This window comes from Aythya fuligula, chromosome 4 (assembly GCF_009819795.1).
Source record: "Aythya fuligula isolate bAytFul2 chromosome 4, bAytFul2.pri, whole genome shotgun sequence".
Lineage (NCBI taxonomy): Eukaryota > Metazoa > Chordata > Aves > Anseriformes > Anatidae > Aythya > Aythya fuligula.
Genome location: NC_045562.1, coordinates 31,581,812 through 31,600,726, shown reverse-complemented (window position 1 = coordinate 31,600,726; position 18,915 = coordinate 31,581,812). Strand labels below are relative to the sequence as shown.

Here is an 18,915-nt window from a genome sequence, read left to right as displayed (position 1 = left end):
CTGTAAGGAAGAAAAGCTAGGGAAAATTCTTCAGGAAGCTACATGTCAGTTAAAGAAAAGCAAAGAGAATCAATAGCAACCAATTATAAATAATAGTAGGAATGATCAGTGCAATAGACTTGGCAAAAGACTTGGTTCATTTTCATCAGAACCTTTTTTTTTTTTTTTTTTTTTTTTTTTAAATCTAGACCTGGTTTAGGACTAATTCCTGTCTTCAGCTGAAGATAAACTACAAACTAAATATGGACTTATGTAAGTAACCAGTGTTTTTCTCATATCATTTTAGAAAATAGGTATATATATTTTTATAATCCTTAAATGATGAATTCCCGAAAACTATGAAAGTTTTTCCTCTTTGCACAGGAATCTGCTTGAATGTCAATTTAATGATTACTACTGGTAGATGGAATTTTGATATCCATTTGGTAGTGATTTACACCAGTGTTTTCAAGGCTGCCAACAAGAAATCCAAAAGGCAGGCAGCCAAAATTCCAGAAGAGACAACTGTCTTTTATTTTATAGCTTATGCATTGAGCTTAATATGATTTTCCACTAACAAGTTCTGTACCTTCTCCAAAGTGTTAAAACTGGTGTGCAGAATTGCAAGTAACACAGCCTCTTCAATTCAAGCTAATATTAAACTCATGATAAATTATAGATGTTACACTGTTTACTTAGGGGAAAAAACAGTAAGGTTAGAAGAACTATGCATGATTTATTGCAAACATTTGTTTCAATAGCCACTTTAAGCTTGACAGTATACAAAACAACAATATGTTACCTAAGTGTTGTTTCCTGTTTGATACAGAATGAGCCAATACACAAAAAGACATGGAAAAGACTCTTGTAGCATTTAAGAGGAGCACAAAGTATGTCTTGGTTATTTCATGTGCTTGAGAAATAGGATGTGAGTCATAATCCTTTCAGAGAGCCATCAAAACGAAAATATATTTGAAGAAGCAAAAAGAACAGAAACAAGATTTGCTCATTTTCAGGCAGAATTACAGCAGGCCCATGTTAGCAAGCATGGTAAGGTCCAAATCTTTGTACAAAGTATGACTGCATGCTTGAAGAGCTATAGCACTAATATTATTCCATTTGCAACAGCAATATTTGTGAAGAAAAAGCTATTAACCCATTAATCTGTACTTGAAACAACACCTTAAATACCACTTCATATTCATCATTGTGAAAGATTTGCTTTTTGAGGCATTTGATCTTCCACTGATCACCCACTGCAAAGACGATCCCTCTACCAGGATAGCATGTGCTCATTACTCCTACTAAGAGCAACAACAGCTGCCACTTGACCAGGACTGACTGAAACTAAAATGATAGCAGCTAAGATGCTGACTATACAGAAAAAGCAGTCCTCCATGTCTTGTTTGCCTCCTGAAACTACAAACACACAGAGTTGAACATCACAAAGCATATCTCTCATTTAATCAGAAATGACTTTATAGTCAAGACATACATCAAAACCAAACAAGCTGTAGATAGTGTAATTTTAAAAGGTAAAAAACAAGTTTTGTGGCTAACCTTTAGCCTTCATAACAGAAAAATCTGTCAGGTTTTAAAATAGCGTATTATTTGCGCTATGAAATTATTACATGTTGATGTCATGGCATCACATTACAGTTGCTTTTATGTACACAGATTTCTCACTGAAATGTCATTCAAAAATTAGTATTTTCCATTCAGTTGCAAAAATAACTACTGCATCAATAAGCAGCCAAAACAAGTTACTTTGAAAGCTCATGAATTAATCTTGAAACTTCTATAGTCTATAACAGTCTATAGACTGCACATGCAGTTTATATTGACATAAAAATGCAAAAACACATTTTGCCTTCTTCAGATATAGGTCCAAAGAAGTTTATCCCACAACCCTGGGGTAGCCAATCTAATGGCCCAATTCATACTGAAAAAAGGGATTTGAACTGATGCTCCATATCCGGATATGGACTGGGAATGACTCCTCTTTTCTTCCCTCTTCCTGGTACAGATTTTTGTCCAGCTATAAAACTTTTATTCCCATCTCCTTTTCTAGTAAGATTTGTTGACCCTGATGAATTCCTAAGCTACATCTACATTTAAGACTATGTGGCAATGTAATGAACACATGCCAGCTTTAAAAGAAACACTCTTGCATAGCAGTATGGATCTCATGGCATGTTTGTACCATGTAGGTGCAGCATTATAAACATGATCTTATTTGAAGGTAGGTTATGAACCCACAGGTTGTAAACCAGCAAGGATCATGACATGCATGACTGAGGAAACAAAAGGCATTACACATGATACTGATCCCACATGATCATTCAATCTAACAGCACTTTACATTTCCTTTTTCCTTTTTATATTTTCATTTTATACGTTTCCTTTTAGCTGTTACAACCTACACAATATACACACTCTGTACATATCCAACTTGGAACAGGCTCCCACGCACTAATTGCTCTTACCTATAGCTCAATTTTAATATACATGATGCAAAAGAACCATCATCGATTTTTAAATATACACAGAAGAGAAACCAGAAATACTGTAGGTGTATTTTCTGCGTTTTATTGATCTGATACAATATACAAGCATACACATCAGTATAGGCATGTGTACATGTCTGGATATACGTACATAGACAAGATGCAATATGTATGATGCATACAACAAACAAGGCCAGGTGTCTGGTCTTGCAGAGATGTGCCCAGCACAGGACCAATGAGCAGGGTGGAGGTATATGAGCCCTTCACAACTGTAACACTGTCCTATCCTACAGCTGCCTGGGGACCAGGATCCTTCTGTCCTATTGACAGAAAGACAATAGATACTTATTACTCTAGTAATAAAGAGGAAAGTTACTTTTATCTTACCATTGGGTATTATGTTTTCCAAAGGACCCTATGAGTGATCCATTATTGTGGGGGTAAATAATGACTTTTTGGCCAAAAAAATCATGACGTTTTGGCCTATAGTACTCTCTCCTGAAGCAACCACAGTGGCAGTCAGAATCTACTGGCATGCTAATACAGGTTTTCCACAGTAAACAGTTACTATTATTAATTTGTTATTGACATATTATGAGGAAAAAAAAAAAAAAGTAAACTTGATCAAATTGGTTATCAGGCACCTGTCTGTCTGATTTACATGGGAAACCACACTTGCTTGGAACTGAAAAAGGAGAAACGCCATGGACTCATAGCATATTCTGCAAAGAATAAGAAGGTTTGTTAGAAAGTTTGTGGCTATGTTAATATATTAACATTTTCAGTTCTTGAATACAGAAAGAATACTGGTGATACAGTTCCAACAGGCATATTTTGCTTGTTAAAAACACTTCAAGCCATACATTTTTCCACAGACTACCATCATTTAATAACCTAGACCTGAATTTCTTCCTCTGTTGCAAGTTCATGGCTTGGACAAATAAGACACGTTCCTATCATTCTCCCATTGGACATTACTGGAGAAGCAGTAGGTGTCTGCATGGTAAGTAAAGAGAGAGAGGGAGAAAAACTGGGGGTCATAGTTGGTGAAGGGTATCCAGGATTTTGGATAAATGGAGAACGAGGGTATTTTTTAAATGCTTGCACTGATATTGTATTTGGCATTCGAGGTGGCACTGTCCTTATGCCAGGTTGAGCTATTGATGTTATCAAGGGAGGAGGAAAATTAGATGATTTCTTCTCCTTAGGGAAGCTATGAATGTGCACACTTTCATCTTTCAGTTTTGCAATATCATTAAACACTGAGGCAAGAGGCTGAAATCTGGGTTGCCAGCTGAGCACGTTATCCCAGCTGTAACCAACTCTAAGATCCTCATCAGAGGTGCCAAGAGTTACAAGTGAATCATACCCAGGGTCCTGTCTATCTAATATCAAAGCATATTCTCTTGTGAGGTCTGTCATTATGTCCTTCTCTTTTATTCCAATTTTCTTTAGTGTCTGGGACAACATCGTGTTCTTTGCATAGACTGCATCACAGGCTTCTTCTCCACCTTCACCTTGAATGGCCTGCATGTTCTCCATGCTTCGTGCGGTAGCCACAACATCAGTTTCTCCAGACTGCCAGGAGAACTGGTCAGACTCTCTTGGGATTCCTGAATCTGGCACCCGTGAGCCTTGCTCACTCAACACAGAGCTGGCCCTCTTGCTGCAAGAAAGTTCATTGATCCTTTTGATTTCTTCATCCTCCTCTGTTCTTCCTTCAGCAGAACTGCGGCCACTGGAGCCTGAATGCCTGCAGGGGACACCATCATCCTTCCTCTCTTCGATTCCTGCCAAGCTCAGCCATTCTGCTATGGCACCCATGGGAAGCATACTACTCTCAGTACTTTGGATTTTCTGGCAGTCCTCATCTTCTCTGGCCAAATTGAAATCAGAAGCTGAGGAGGATACTGCTTCTTTTTCCACACTGGAGTTCATTGTATCTTTCCGCTTATGTCTCAGAATCAGTGCAATAAGGCTGATAACAAGCAGCAGAAACACTATCAAGGAAACAGAAAGGCTAAAGGTCAGGCGGTATGCTGACACAATGGGATAACTCTCAGGAGAATCAGAAACATTCACAAAAACAGTGCATACAGTGAACTTTGATTCCATTTTTGGGCTCTGTGCTTTTATCAACAACTCCAGCTTGTCATCATTCCATTTGCTGCCATTTTTCTTTCTATGAACACTTTCAGTCAAATATATATTACCACTGGTCTGATTTACAGAAAAGAATGGAGAAGTTTTTAGCAGTGAGTAATGAACAACTCCATCTAGTCCACCATCATTATCTGACGCTGTCACTTGGCCAAGCAACTGGCCTGCTTCGTTTTTCTCAGGGAGATTGAAGAAATACTGATCTTGTGCAAACACTGGGTCAAATTCATCCTTCCCCTCAATATCTACCTGAACTGTAACTGTGGCCAGTGAGTCACCTTTGTCTTTTGCTTGGATTATGAGACAGTATCTATTCTGACGTTCAAAGTCAAACATTTGCTTTGTATGAATATCTCCTGTCAAAGGATCAATGAAAAACATATCATGGTCTCTAGGAACTTCACGTTGAGCCAAACATGAAGACTGGATGGAGTAGGTGAGATGTCCATAAGAGCCTTTATCGAAATCCAGTGCATTAACAGAACACACAAAAGAAAAAGTAGGCAAGTTTTCACTGACAATACAGTTCATGCTGGGAAATAAAAACAGTGGGGTATAATCATTGTCATCTAGGACACTAATATGGACAACAGAAAAAGCCATATTTTTTACATCAGCTCCTCCATCTGTGGCTTGGACAACTAAAGTGAATTTCATGGTTTCCTCATAATCCAGAGTTTTTATCAAATCCACTGATCCAGTTTTCCCATCCAAGCAAAAATACTGTTTGTCATTTCCAGAGATTATAGCATAAGTGATCTCTGCATTAGTGCCCACGTCACGGTCATTTGCTGAAACTTCAGTGACATGACTATGTACAGAGGTGCTTTCTTTAACATGAATATGGTACTCTGGGCTGCTGAATACTGGAGGATTATCATTGACATCCAGTACAGTTATTAGCACAGTAGCAGTTGCATTCAAGGAGGGCATTCCATGATCAGAGGCAAGGAGGACCAAACGATGGGAAGCAGCAGTTTCCCTGTCAAGACTATTGCTCAAAACAAGATTGCCAACGAGCTTGTAGGATGTTTCTGACTCCATGACGCTTGTTTCCACGGTGAATAAATTCTCTGCATTGCCATCAATAATAGAGTATTCCATGTATGTATTTTCATGTGTCCAGTCGAAGTCAACTGCTGAAAATGTGAGAACACTTTCTCCAACTGAGGTATTCTCTCTCACACTGAGATTGTACAATGCCCTTGTGAACTGAGGGGCATGGTTATTTACATCTTCTATGTGTACCTCTACAGAGGTGACTGCACTCAGGGCAGGATTGCCACCATCCATGGCAGCTATCAGGAGGTGAATAACGTTATTGTTTTTCAGCTGTGACATTGGTTTGGTAGTGAACACCGAACCTGAAAATGAGATAGAAATAATAAAAACCCACATTCATTAGGGCATGTAAATGTGATTGCAAAAGCTGAATCTTATCAGTCATGTTTGAAAATGACATGGTTGTGATGTAATGGTTGCACATCCCGAAGTAATTCTACAAAATCACAGCTAACACTCTAAGCCAAGGCCTACCCACAATGATGCAGTATCAAAACCACATACTGCATTTACACTAACAAAAATTTATCTTCCTTATAGCAGGTTGAACACGCAAACTTCAGAAAACAAAAGGCAAAATAAAACGTTCAAAAAAAAATCACCTCAAAAATGCCTGGGAACAGAAAATAAGTGATGCACTTGCACACTGAACAACAGTTACATATCATTTTTGGAGTATCTAGTAATTTCTGAAGCTGACATTACCAAAAGTTATACATACACATGCATACTGAGACACATATATCCACAGTTTGCTACCTCCCATAGCATTACAGACTTAGGTCAGAAAAATCAGTAAATCTCTTCACTATTTAAGAAAATGATGTACTTTGGAAAGCATGTTCTCAATTTAGAAAACTTTTATTAAATTCCATTTAGGATTATTGAAGTTCTGTAAAGCAGAAATCTTAAAAACATACAGCCCAAGCTGTAGAGAAGCTCCATTATAAGTTCAACTTATTCTGAAAAATAGTAGGTATGAACAAATTTAATACAGCCTAATATGTGATCTGAAACATCACAAGAGAAAACAAAATGTACAGCGACGTTTTATTAAACTACATCAAAGGAATAGCACCTATGAAATGTTGTGAGTAGATATCTTGTGTATAGTTCAGGGACAAATTGTGAACTCTGGTCTTTGATGTTATCAGTTCTACAGAGATAATGGCAGATTTAGCCAAAATATATGGTAGACTTCAGCCATCAATGATGTCCAGAACTGATCACTGGCAACAGGTGAGGAACGGAATAAGACTTTACAGTTTACAGTGAATAAGCTGAAATAATAAACCATGCTTACGAACTCACCATTCTTATGATCAATGGAAAATCCCTCAGAGGAGGAGAGGACCTTGTAGGAAATCATTCCATTATGCTGTGAATCCCTATCCACAGCAGAGATGGTCAGAACAGTGGCACCCACTGAAATGAGCTCTGGAAAGCTCACCTGGCATGTAAAGTAAAATGACAGTTTTGATAAAACTTAACGAAGTATTTTGAACGTAAAAAAAGTACATTTCCTTTCATTTGAACTGGTTAGGAAAAAAGAACACACACAAATACAATTCCCAACTTTGTCAAGTTTCATCTGCCCATTGCCTTCAGGGACAAAACAAAGAGCTGTGATATTGAAAATGTTGCATACAATACAGCCAAAATTTATAGTAAGATTTAAATAGTAGTAAAAGCCATCTAGTTCAGGTTTAATTATGAAAAATTCAATGAATTGCTGAATTTCTTTTCAGTAACACGCTAACAGAAGGAATACTTCACAGCACTCTGCAAATATGACTGGCTTTTATCCCTGCTTTCAGAAATATCTTGATTTCTATAGATACAATGCAGTTTGCTGTGCCAGTCTGAGGAATCTAAAACAAACAAACAAACAAACAAAACACTAACAAAACAAAAAAAAAAAACAATAACCCACAACTCCTAGACTCTGAAAATTCCAGCACTAGAGCCTGAATAATCACCAGATTACTCGTGTAATTTAATTTTTAAAAACGCTTTTTTTTTTTCCCCACTTAATCTGGAAAACCAAGCCAGTCCTTGCTCTTCTTAAGAGCTTCCATTATCAGTGTTTTTGTGATTAGTTTTCTTTCACCTTATAAATTTCGAATGAATAGCAGCTATGAAAATAGGTGCTGTAACTTCAAGTGTTAGTCAAAATCATTTTGACACACAGATTATATGTGTATATAATAGCCATATATAGAATAAATATGAAAACACTTTAAAGGACAATAAAAGGGTAAAAATTACAGGACTGTTAACAGGGAATTATACATATCATTGATTAAAAAGAAGCAGTGTACCATACTGTCCAGGCAACATATCAAAACATCAGGACTGTGGAGAGAGTTCAGCTGTTTATGTTAGCACAGTCAATAGAACTGTACTGATTTACATCAGTTCATAACCCTGCCTGTAAGGTCTGCTTCTATCTACAAAAAAATTCCTAGCACCTGCACAAGCAAGTACTTGCCTAAACTATTCGTCAAAATCAGACACACATGAGTGTTGAAGAAAACTTAAGGCCAGATCTAGAAATCATTTGAGCACTAAAAGTGCATTTTTTTTTTCTGGGATCTTGACTTAAAAGTTTAAGTGGGTGATTTACACAAAGCCTGACAACTCAGATGCCTGAAAGTTCCACAGGTGCCTAGAGCCTGACCCACAGTTATCTGAGTGGCTAAACTGCTTCCCCCACACATGCTCAGAGGTTGAAATTTCTCTACTAAGCCAAATGTTTAAACTTATTTCTTAAAGCTGTCTGAGATTTATAAATGAAGCATTACTAAATCCAAGTCTTCTGTGGTGCCTCATATTTTTGGCTCTGAGCACACCCAGCACACAAAAAGCACCAAGTCAAGCACAGAGCTCAGTTCACAGGCCCGCAAAATGACTGAGGCCGGCAGCCACCACAGGAAGCCATCTTGTCCAAGCCCTGCTCAGGACAGGGTCACCTAATGCAGCTAGCTCAGGAATATGTATGTTTGGGGTTTTGGATAACTCCAAGGATGAAGACTCCACAGCCTCTCTGGGCAACCTATGCCAGTGTTCAATCACTGTTAGAGCAACAACAAAGTTATTCATGAAGCTTAAAAGGAATTTCCTGTATTTCAGTTTGTGCCCATTGCCCCTTGTCCTGTCACTGGGCACCATGAAGAACTGTCTGGCTCTTCTTTATTCACCCCACCAGGTTAGGATGCTCAGGAGGTAACTTACCTCCTGAGCATCTTTCCTGCCAGACTGAAAAATCCACGCTCTACACTCTCTTGGCCAAGCCCCATAGCCTAGCCACGCATGAATGAGGCCTAAAGAGAGGACTGCTTTGGCAGCCTCTTTTCGCCTGCAGCTCCAGACTCTCTCTCTCCTGTCTGTAACTCTCATCAAAGCCCCTCAGACTTTGTCTCCCATGAAGAAGTCAGGCAAATTATTTAATTAAAAGACCTCTGTGTGGATTCCGACTCTGTGTGCTTATTGGCATGGTGTACCAGGCATAAACCCACGGACAACATCTTGGTGGCCTGTGGCTCCTAAAACAGCCTTGGTTCAAAACATTGTCAGACAACTTGTCTTCTACAATAATCTTGCAGTTCAAAAGGTGAGCTGTGTCCTCTGTCTAGTAGGAGATGCTGGGGAAGTCAAAACCGATACACCCCCACTGCCTAGAAGAGTGCCACTGCTATAAATTAGGGCTACGTGTTACAAACCATACATGCTTAACCTACCACAGGGACGTTTACTACACCTCTGTAGAGCTGCATAACTGGAAATGAAGAAATACATGCCATAGTAATTGGGCCAAAATAAACGTACCAACTTGTTTACCATTCTGTCAGAAGGAACAATCAGTCCTGAACAATGGACACTGCTCCCCAAACTGGTTTTGGACTATATCCAGTAACTGTGTGATGAATGCACAGTGTAAGGAGTACAGCTAGCATTCACACCACTTCTCTTCTGAAGCCAGAAAACACAAACATGAAAACTGAACAATTCTTTCAGTCCTTTCAGCAGAATTCTTAGGAAAGGGCAGGGGTTTCCTAGAAGAGTATTTTGCACAATCTGCTCTGTTTCTATTCTCAGTAATAGTTTGCAGAGACCTCCCTTCTTAGTGGTGATCAAATACATTTTTAACACACAAATATAAATATGTACTCCCACTACTTATCCTCATAAAGAGAAGGACATCACACATTTGTTGTTTGTTTCCCAATTCCCCACCTGATATGAATCCTGAGTAAACACTGGTGGGTTATCATTGATGTCCAAAACAAGGACTGTGAGTTCTGTTTCTGTTCGATGGACAGAATCTGAAACTGTGATTCCCAGCTTATACACAGCAGTTTCTTCAAAATCTAATGGTTCCACCACTGTGACTACACCGGTGTGCTGATCAATAGCAAATTTCATTCCAGAACTACTGTCATCAGTAAAGCCAAACTGAAGTGCTGGGTTGGAGTCTGCATCAGTTGCTGACACTTGAGTCACTGTAAAACCAGGCAGGACATCTGAAACAATAATTTTTGGAGTTAAGTCATAACTAAAGAAGATACTACAATTTCTGAGAATTTTGTCAATTCTCTGATACTAAATCTTAGACATGTCATTTTTCTGCCTTAGATTTTTTTTTTTTTTTTTTTTTTTTTTTGTCTTATGGCTTCATGTTTTAGAATAAAAGCAAGATCCAGAAATAACACAGAAACAAGTAGCAGATTTCTTCACATGCTTCTGCTTCTTCCCAGTTTTAGTCTAGGTTTTCTTTAGGTTTTCACAGATGCAGTGTACTGATAACTGCTTCTTCACCAGCAACAGGAACTTCTATGTTTTTCCACAGGCAACATGTGGAAACTTGACATATATTTAGCTGACATGAATTTACTGAACAGTGTCACAAAATTCCACAGGAATATTTAACTGAGGCATTAACCGAGTCTCCTGGTCTTTCTAGAATCAACAACCACAGTTACGAAGCTTTTCCACAGGAGGAAGAGGCCACTAGAGAGATATCCACATGGCACAAAACTCTTAAGGGCTCAATATATATTTCTAGGAGATTTAGAAATTGTATACAGACAGCTTTTGTCATGTGTCAAATTGACAGTACCACAGATTCCAAATTGAATCTGACTATCAGTGATAATCTAATCAAGCCTGGAGCTAACAGAAACTAAACCATTTCCCATTTGCACGCCTGGGGCATTAAGCCTCAAACACGCTGTGCCATGCCCTCAGGCAAATGTTCTTAAACTGAATACAAAAAAATAAATAGCCTGTACTTTACAGCTGCTGTGCATCCATGACTCCTGTTCTTGTCATTACCAGTGGGAGCTAAATTTAGAAAAGACTAAAAAAAAAATCACTGGAAAGACAGCCTTGATACATTCTGTTAACAAGAGGATTGGACTAAGTCTTCGTAAACATGCTGCTGCTTATCTTAATGCATCACATATATGTCTGTAATTGAAACTGCTGGGCTTAGGATTTAAGATATGCAAGTGCTGAGCTAATGTCACAGCACATACCAGATGGGATGAGAACTCTGGAGGTCTGGGCCCTTTTCTTCATGTTCATCAACTAGATCAAGCTACATAGCACTTCAAAGTTTCATTCAAATTTGCAGAAAGAATTTCTTTCATCACAATGAACTTCAAAATGTCTAATTTCTAGCAATGCTGGTTTTAACACCAAGTATTGTTATTGCAGAAAAGAAGAAATTGAAGACATCTGAACAATATGACATTGGAGTCCAAAAGGAACAGATTACAGATGTATTTCTGTAGAGTTTGTTTTTCTTTCTGAATTGCCTATGATTTTATTCCAAACTGTTCTTAAATACAATGTCTACAGACTAAGAACAATGCCTCTGAGAGCAAAAGCAGATCACAATTTACTTTGATTATTTCAGTATTAATATGATCCATTATCCTTTTGTCTATAATCTTAGGGTTAAACAAATCACTGAAAGTAGTGTCGTGGTCTGACAAATCCTGATCTTATCACCTAGCTGTACCATCACACTTACTTTCTGGGACCTCCACTTCCCCTGGTGGTTGGACAATCGGAGCATTGTCATTAATATCTACCACTTCTATCCTCACAATACTCGTAGCAGAAAGTCTAGGGTTTCCTTTATCAGCAGCTTGTACAAACAACCTACAATTAAAGGAAGCAGGAATTGTCACCATCTGTCAAAAGTCACAGATTTATTCACCAATTATATAAACAAGGAAAAAAACAGGTTAGCTCTTTCAGCTCCTTGTTGTTCAATGTAAATTCCATCTTTCTTCCCATAAGGGTGACTGTCTGCAGTTTTATGATTTGTCTCTTGTATGAACAATGTCCAAAAGACTCTAGGTGGTAAAAATATACTGAAATCATAAAGACAAAAGGATACATTTATTTCACATAATTTCATACGAAATGCAGGTAGTTATAAAAGCTAGCAAGACTCTTGCAAATAAGACATTTCTCCAGAAAGCAATTCAGAGCAGGAATAAATTGTAAGTATTGAATTGTCCTTTGGAGGAACCTGACTGTCCTCATTGATTACAGAGAGACAACAGAAACAAGAAAATCAGGTGGCATGAAAACTTCCAAAATAATACTTAGACAATGGAGATAAACCCCCCTATTATACTATTAAGTGATAAACTGAAACTACTGAATACAGACACCATTTGTCAAAGTTCCCACTGATTTTACTGGGACCAGAATCTCATAGTCAGATTAAGAGAGCTTGCCTTTAGGCATCCATGTTAGACCTGCATAAGGATCAGTAGTGAACTGTCAACAACCTTTTGATTTCCACAAGCAACATAGCAAAGAAAACAATAAACAAAGATAAACACAGATAGAAGGATGTTTACTCTGTGGGAACCAGCTTCTAAACAATACAGAGAAAACTGTTACTGTAAGCAAAAAATTATTCACTCTTGCCCACAATTATGAATTATTCAGAATGAAATTTAAAATTAAATCTAACTCAGCAGGTGCTCTAAAAAAATAGATGATTGAAAACAGAAAACATCAAGCTACAAGAAAGAATTTACATGTCGGGGCCTGGCATACATGTTAAATGTTTTGGGTACTAACAATTTTTATGTGTGTCATGCTTCCTGGGTCTCCTTACAGATCTTCTGAAAGTTTAATTTCTCCCTCTAAGTCACAACTGCTGTTCAAAGTGTCATGGAGATACCAGCTTCTAAATGCTCACATGACAGTACAGAAAACCAAGGCTGTAACTCAAGCTGTGGATTGCACTTCCACTCCTGAACCACATGAGCTCTGCTCTGGGTGCCCCTGTGGTTTCTGACACTGAGAGAACACAACTTGAATTGCTGACTAGTATTCAGTCAGTGACCATGTATAATTCCATATAGAAAGTGTATTTTTTTCTAGAATGAATATTGGGAAGGTACATATGGAAATATTTTACTAAAAATAATCACTTTCTAAGGTTTCAGGAAAAAACTCTCATAAAAACATCTCAGCCAAGGCATTAAAATTAAGGTTCTGTCAACACTTTCATTACAATCCCTCTTACAAGAGGCTTAGAACTTCTGGGGATGAAAATGTTCAATTTAGATAAAAATAAACAACTCTTTGCAAATTGGAAAGAACCAATGGTGTCATTTTGAAATTAAACAGCATAACACTTGTAAAAACTTCTTTTGCTATTCACTTTTCACCTAGCAACAGGATTAAAAAGTATTAATAAAGAGAAAGAATATGAAGCTTCAGACTCCTTGAACAAATTGTCTATTTAAATTGCTAGAATTCCAATATAAATACTGAAATAAGTCAGGTTTCCAATTAAAGACAGATATCAGAATTGCTAGACTTACATGTTCAATGCTTCACTAACAGCAAACATCCTTCCTTGGAAGGATTTATTACAGGCATTCTTCAAAGTACTACTTGTAAATAAAATGTATTATGCTATTTAAATGACTAAAAATCAGGACTGATGTTTCTGATTCACTGAAAAACTGAAAAAGAAACTCCAAATGAAGTACTCTGCATATTAAGTTAAAACAAAGCATTCCCTTTAGGAGACTATTATCTTACACTGATATTTAAAAGAAAAAAATCATATTCTGTTCATCTTTTTAATGTGGTTTTCTAAAAGTTATTCTGGTTCATAAGAACTCTGACTGAATGATTAAAAATTTGAGGCCCTGGAGGATCAGAAACTTGCAAATACTTTAACTGATGCCTCAGCAATATGAAAAAAAAAAAAAAAAAAAAAAGTAATTTCTACTAACACATATAAAGCAACCAAATTTTTGTAGAGATTGCAGTATATAAAAAGGGTATATTTATGAATCGGGATGCTCTTACTTTCTCTCAAGGCATAGTTTGTTTTCTTTCTAAATTCAAGTATGGCATGACTGATAAAGAAAAATTTTCACATCCACTTGATTGTATTTACTCACAATTTATTGGAAAACAGGAAAAAACTAATACTGAGCACAAGACAACTTATACATGGAAACAGATTACAGAAGAATCTTTATCTGATTATACAGGAAGTTTGAAAAAGATTCTATTTTAAATCAAAAAACAGAACATGTCCCTGCTTTTTGGATTTGGTTTGAGTGCTTTCTCTCTGTCTTTATGTATAAAAAATGGTTCCAGAAAAGGAATGCCCGTGTAGTTCTTAATGAACTGAAAACCAGGAACTGTCATCATTCCTCTAGTGAATCATCATGCTCACTTATATCAGTAAGTGTTGCAATTGATTGAATAAAACTATTTTCCTTCTTAACTTTAAGAAGTACCCAAGAATCCATGGTACAAATCCATGGGCAGTTTTAGGGCTGTTTTCAATGCTGCCTGGCTTGCACCCAGGCTCTGTGGCTAATGGATATCAACTGAAAACTGTAAAACGCATACCATGAGCAATCTCCTGCTAAAGGGAACAAAAAGAAGAATAAGGTTTTATAGGATCCCTGAATACAAACCTGTAAGATGAAGTGTTTTCACGATTTAGGATTGTGTTAGTTGCTAAAATCCCTCTTGCTGAATCAATTAGAAATGTTGCATTTTCATTACCAGATAAAATTGAGTATTCGGTTTCTCCATTCAGCCCACTGTCAAGGTCAGTTGCAAATATCTGTTTAGGAGGAAACCTGAGGCTTAATTCAAAACAGCAGAACATTATTTCAGTAAGAAAAAATATACTACAGTTATCTATTTCTGCTTACTTTCCTCTTGACAGCACAGATTTAAGCAAATAATCATATTGGCCCTCAACACGTGTCATATGAGGTCATGAAATCCGCTCATGAATTGAGATAGTATGCACACACAATTTGAAATTCAACTACATAAAGCATTAGAGGTGAATGTAATCATTTTTACACTGTTTACATTACTATAATGTCTCTGTTAGAATCCTATCTCTGTTTAGTGCCTAAAAATGAACTTTCTCACTAGCCCAGGACTACCCTTTAAAGTATTACTGCTATACAGATAAAGGGCAAATGTAATTATTAAAGTTTTCAGACCTTTCATGGGATGGTTCACTAATTACTTTTTAAAATAAGAACAAGCAGCGTAAATGTTGCTATAAAAGCAATATTGTTAATAACATTCAACAGCAACGCACAGGTTCCTCAAAGATTTTTCTGACTCTTCAACGAATTGTCTTTGTATTTTTCTGGTTGCTGAACAAGCATTATAAGGAGTACAGGATCCAAACCATGGCAGAGACAACCAGTCAGACGGAATAAAGGAAACATAGTAGAATGTATCATGTCATAAAATTTTGACTACACATCTGGGTTGACTGCCTTTTGATTTTTCTCCATTGCTGGACATATGTTTCTCTAAATACAACGTCCATCAGTTTCTAATCACTTTGCCTGTGAGGCATTTGTAGCTTTCCATTTATTTATTCTCTAGAGGAGGAATATCTTTAGTACCTAACATGACCCTCACTGTGACCTGACTTGCAATGCAAGAACATGTACTGAGGAAATTATGTGTTCTTCTAGTCCAACTGATGTCTTCTTTTGCTCTAACATGGCCAGCTGGAAACACTTTCAGAGAATGGATCCATTCAGAGGAAGAAGTGTTTGCACATTTAAATTGAGACAAGCTGCTCTTTAAGCATCAGATTTTAAATTGAACACTTGGATTTGACTCCACTCCTAGACTGATGGGTTGAAAGTATTCTTTTTATTGCTACAGCCCTTTCACAGTAGATGCATTAATGCAGAACCCAGCCTACATTGTAACCAGAACCATAGCTTTGAATAATTCTTCTCAACTACTTGAAGAGATAAACAGAATATTAAAAAATAAATAAATAATAAAAAAAAAAATTTAAGTCCAGCTGCACAACTAGTAAAAATATAAAGAAAGATTTTTGTATAATATAAAGGAGATATTTCTCCTTCAACTTGATAAAACTGAAAGACCTGAAGCATGGTCTGGACTAAATTATTGAATATTTTAGATATGCAAGCAAAGTAGTAGCTACACCAAGAATCCCACTCTTGATTTTTGAAAGATGATGGTGGTCCAAAACAGACTGAGTAGGACTGCATTCATGACCAAATTAATCAAACTTGTATCTTTGCAGGCTGAGTTCTGTAGTTACAAACATTTACTTACCTGTATGATGTCTGTTTTAGCAGTTTGTCCTTCCCATACCGATGCTCTGTAACAGCTTTGCTCAAATTTCGGTACGTTGTCATTCACATCCTGTATCAAAATAGTCACTCCACAGAGTGCTGAATCCAAACTATTTTCAGCCAGAACTGAAATATGTATTTTATTCTTAACTTCATAATCAAGAAATTTTGGCTCTCTTACTGTGATTGTACCTGTTTACGAGAAAGAGAGAAAGAGAGAGAGAGAAAGAGAGAGAGAGAGAGAGATGACATACATAATTAGGAAATTACACCCACAAAAGCAGTTACAAAACCTAAAATGTATGTGGTCTCCTTTGCTGAACACACCACAGAAGTTCAGCAAGCTTTCCACTGTGTCCTCCCTCTACCTGACATCATCTTCTAAGTGTAAGTTATTGGATAAATCTCAGATAGCTAAGTTTTCACTGATCAACCACTGTGTTGGCAATTTCCTAAAGCAAAAGAAATCAACTTGTAGAGCGGTTAGAGAGGAAGAAAGTGGCTGTGTGACGTGGGCTCCTTGACATGTGACTATGAACCAGCTGTGTCTCAAGAGACTCTTGGCTCTCATCTGCAGAGTGGCTACATCTAATGCTCCAACTATATATAAACAGGGCAATAGCTGTATCTGCCTGTATCTGACAGAAAGGCAAAGCACTTAGATTCCTTCTGATGCAGTGAGTTTCTCCACCAACTGTTACTCTGTCAAAAACAATCAGTGACTGAGACAACAGACAGAACCAGACATCTCCACATTACACCTGAAATTTCCTTGGAAATCTGTCATCATTATTTCAATGTTCCAATACAGTAATATATTAAAATTCTTCATTACCATCAAACATAGCCCATTTGTACATCAGTTTCATTAGATTTCAAACTGAGCTTTGCATTAATTTTTAAGTAATGATGTCATGGTTATCTATATTCTGAACTTATGCTAGCATAAGAATGCAACTACTGTGTCTTTCCAAGCTAGTATGTTTTAGTTTATTTTCTAAGACAAGCAGTAGTGATTGACTGCTGTTTATGGATCTCTCCCATGATCAAGAGTTGTGTTTTGAACATATCAAAGCTGGCAGGTGGTCTCTCTCCAGCACAATACTTAAAAATTATCACATTCTGTATACAGAACAAAAAACAAACAAACAAACAAAAACAACAACAACAACAACAACAACAAAAAAGTACAGTGGCAGAAGGAATACACTTCAAGAAGGCAGAGAATAACTGAAAGATCCTTGGGTAGCAACATGGAGCAAAGAATCAAGAAACAGGAGAAACATCACCTATGAAGACAACAAGAAAGAACAAGAGTCTCATTCTAGAGAAGTGCATACAAAGAAGAAATAGGGTAATGCCCTTCAAATGCATTAAAGACAAAGGCAAAAACTCTTTATATCTATTGCCATTAGGTTAAGAAGTAACGAGTTGAAATTCTTTCAGCAGACATTTGGGTAAATTTGAAAAACTTTCCAGCTGCAAAGACTTGTAGAGACTACCAGGTTTGCAGAATTACTACTGCTGGAGGCTGTTAAGAACATGACAGACTAATGCCTGTTAGACTTAGGCACAGTTTGTTCTCTTTCTGTGGCAGGGGACAGATTAGTTTATGTCCTTGGGTCACTTCTAGCTATACTTCATGTGATCAACAATATAATAAATCCCCCTAAAATGAGGAAAGTTTCTAGATAGTATAGTGGATGTCTGGTAACAGCAAACAATTCTGGAGATCTTTTTTTTTTTTTTTTTTTTTTTTTTTTTTCCAAAGCTGGGTTAATTAACACTAGTGCTTGAAAACTGAAAAGTAGCAGACCTCTAGCTGTTATGAACACCTAAGTTACAGAGGGCATCAATACAACTCCAAATACTTCTGCTTTATAAAGAATGGGTAGAGAGTCACTGGTGTCAAAATAAATATTGAACTACTCTTAAAAAGTATGGAAAGGCAGCACTTCAATATTTTCTAAGAAATGGGAAAAAGGTTTTATTACATTTACACCAACTATTTCAATACTCAACTACAATGGCTCAAAAGTCTCACAGGAAGATTTGCAACATCCTGGGCTACAGAAATTCCACTGGTGTTTGTGAAGAAAGTGCTTATGAGAGTTAAAACATTGTGCAACCATTTCGCAACTTGGCTGATAAAAACAAAACAAAACAAAAAACTACTAGCATCTTTTTTTTTTTTTTTTTTGGCATTCAATATTTTTGGGCAGTTGATATTGGAGAAGATTCACTTCCTCAGGGATAAACTTGCCTGTGACTATAACAGTCATTCAGATTAACACTTCTAGCTTTATTTCAGTGAAATGAGAAGAACTTGGAAATCAAGTATATGCACTTCTAAGTGCCCCTCATCTGAACAAAACAAAATCATTTTAAACTGTCCATCTGCAGCAAACATTATCAGCTCTGCAGGAGTTCACTGCTTGGTGCCTGGTGACAGCAGAATAATCAGAGATGAAAGCCACCAGGAAGTCAAAGAGAATGGCATTTGTTAAGAGTACAACTTATCTACACTACTTCTGAGGAAAACTGCTTATATT

At 37.1% G+C, this 18,915-nt stretch overlaps 1 protein-coding gene across 1 annotated transcript in view; it reads right to left on the bottom strand.

Annotated features, from left to right (window-relative positions):
- Nucleotides 1-2,608: 2,608 nt before the first annotated feature.
- The window catches only part of DCHS2 (dachsous cadherin-related 2), a 106,859-nt gene continuing 90,552 nt past the window's right edge, over nt 2,609-18,915 (bottom strand). Inside the window, exons 15-20 of the mRNA XM_032186246.1 lie at nt 16,344-16,555; nt 14,687-14,838; nt 11,746-11,876; nt 9,945-10,231; nt 7,020-7,158; nt 2,609-6,010 (exon numbers count right to left, since the gene is read on the bottom strand). Coding sequence (XP_032042137.1) covers nt 3,381-6,010; nt 7,020-7,158; nt 9,945-10,231; nt 11,746-11,876; nt 14,687-14,838; nt 16,344-16,555 — 3,551 coding nt within the window. The 3' untranslated portion in view covers nt 2,609-3,380. The remainder of the gene's footprint in view (nt 6,011-7,019; nt 7,159-9,944; nt 10,232-11,745; nt 11,877-14,686; nt 14,839-16,343; nt 16,556-18,915) is intronic.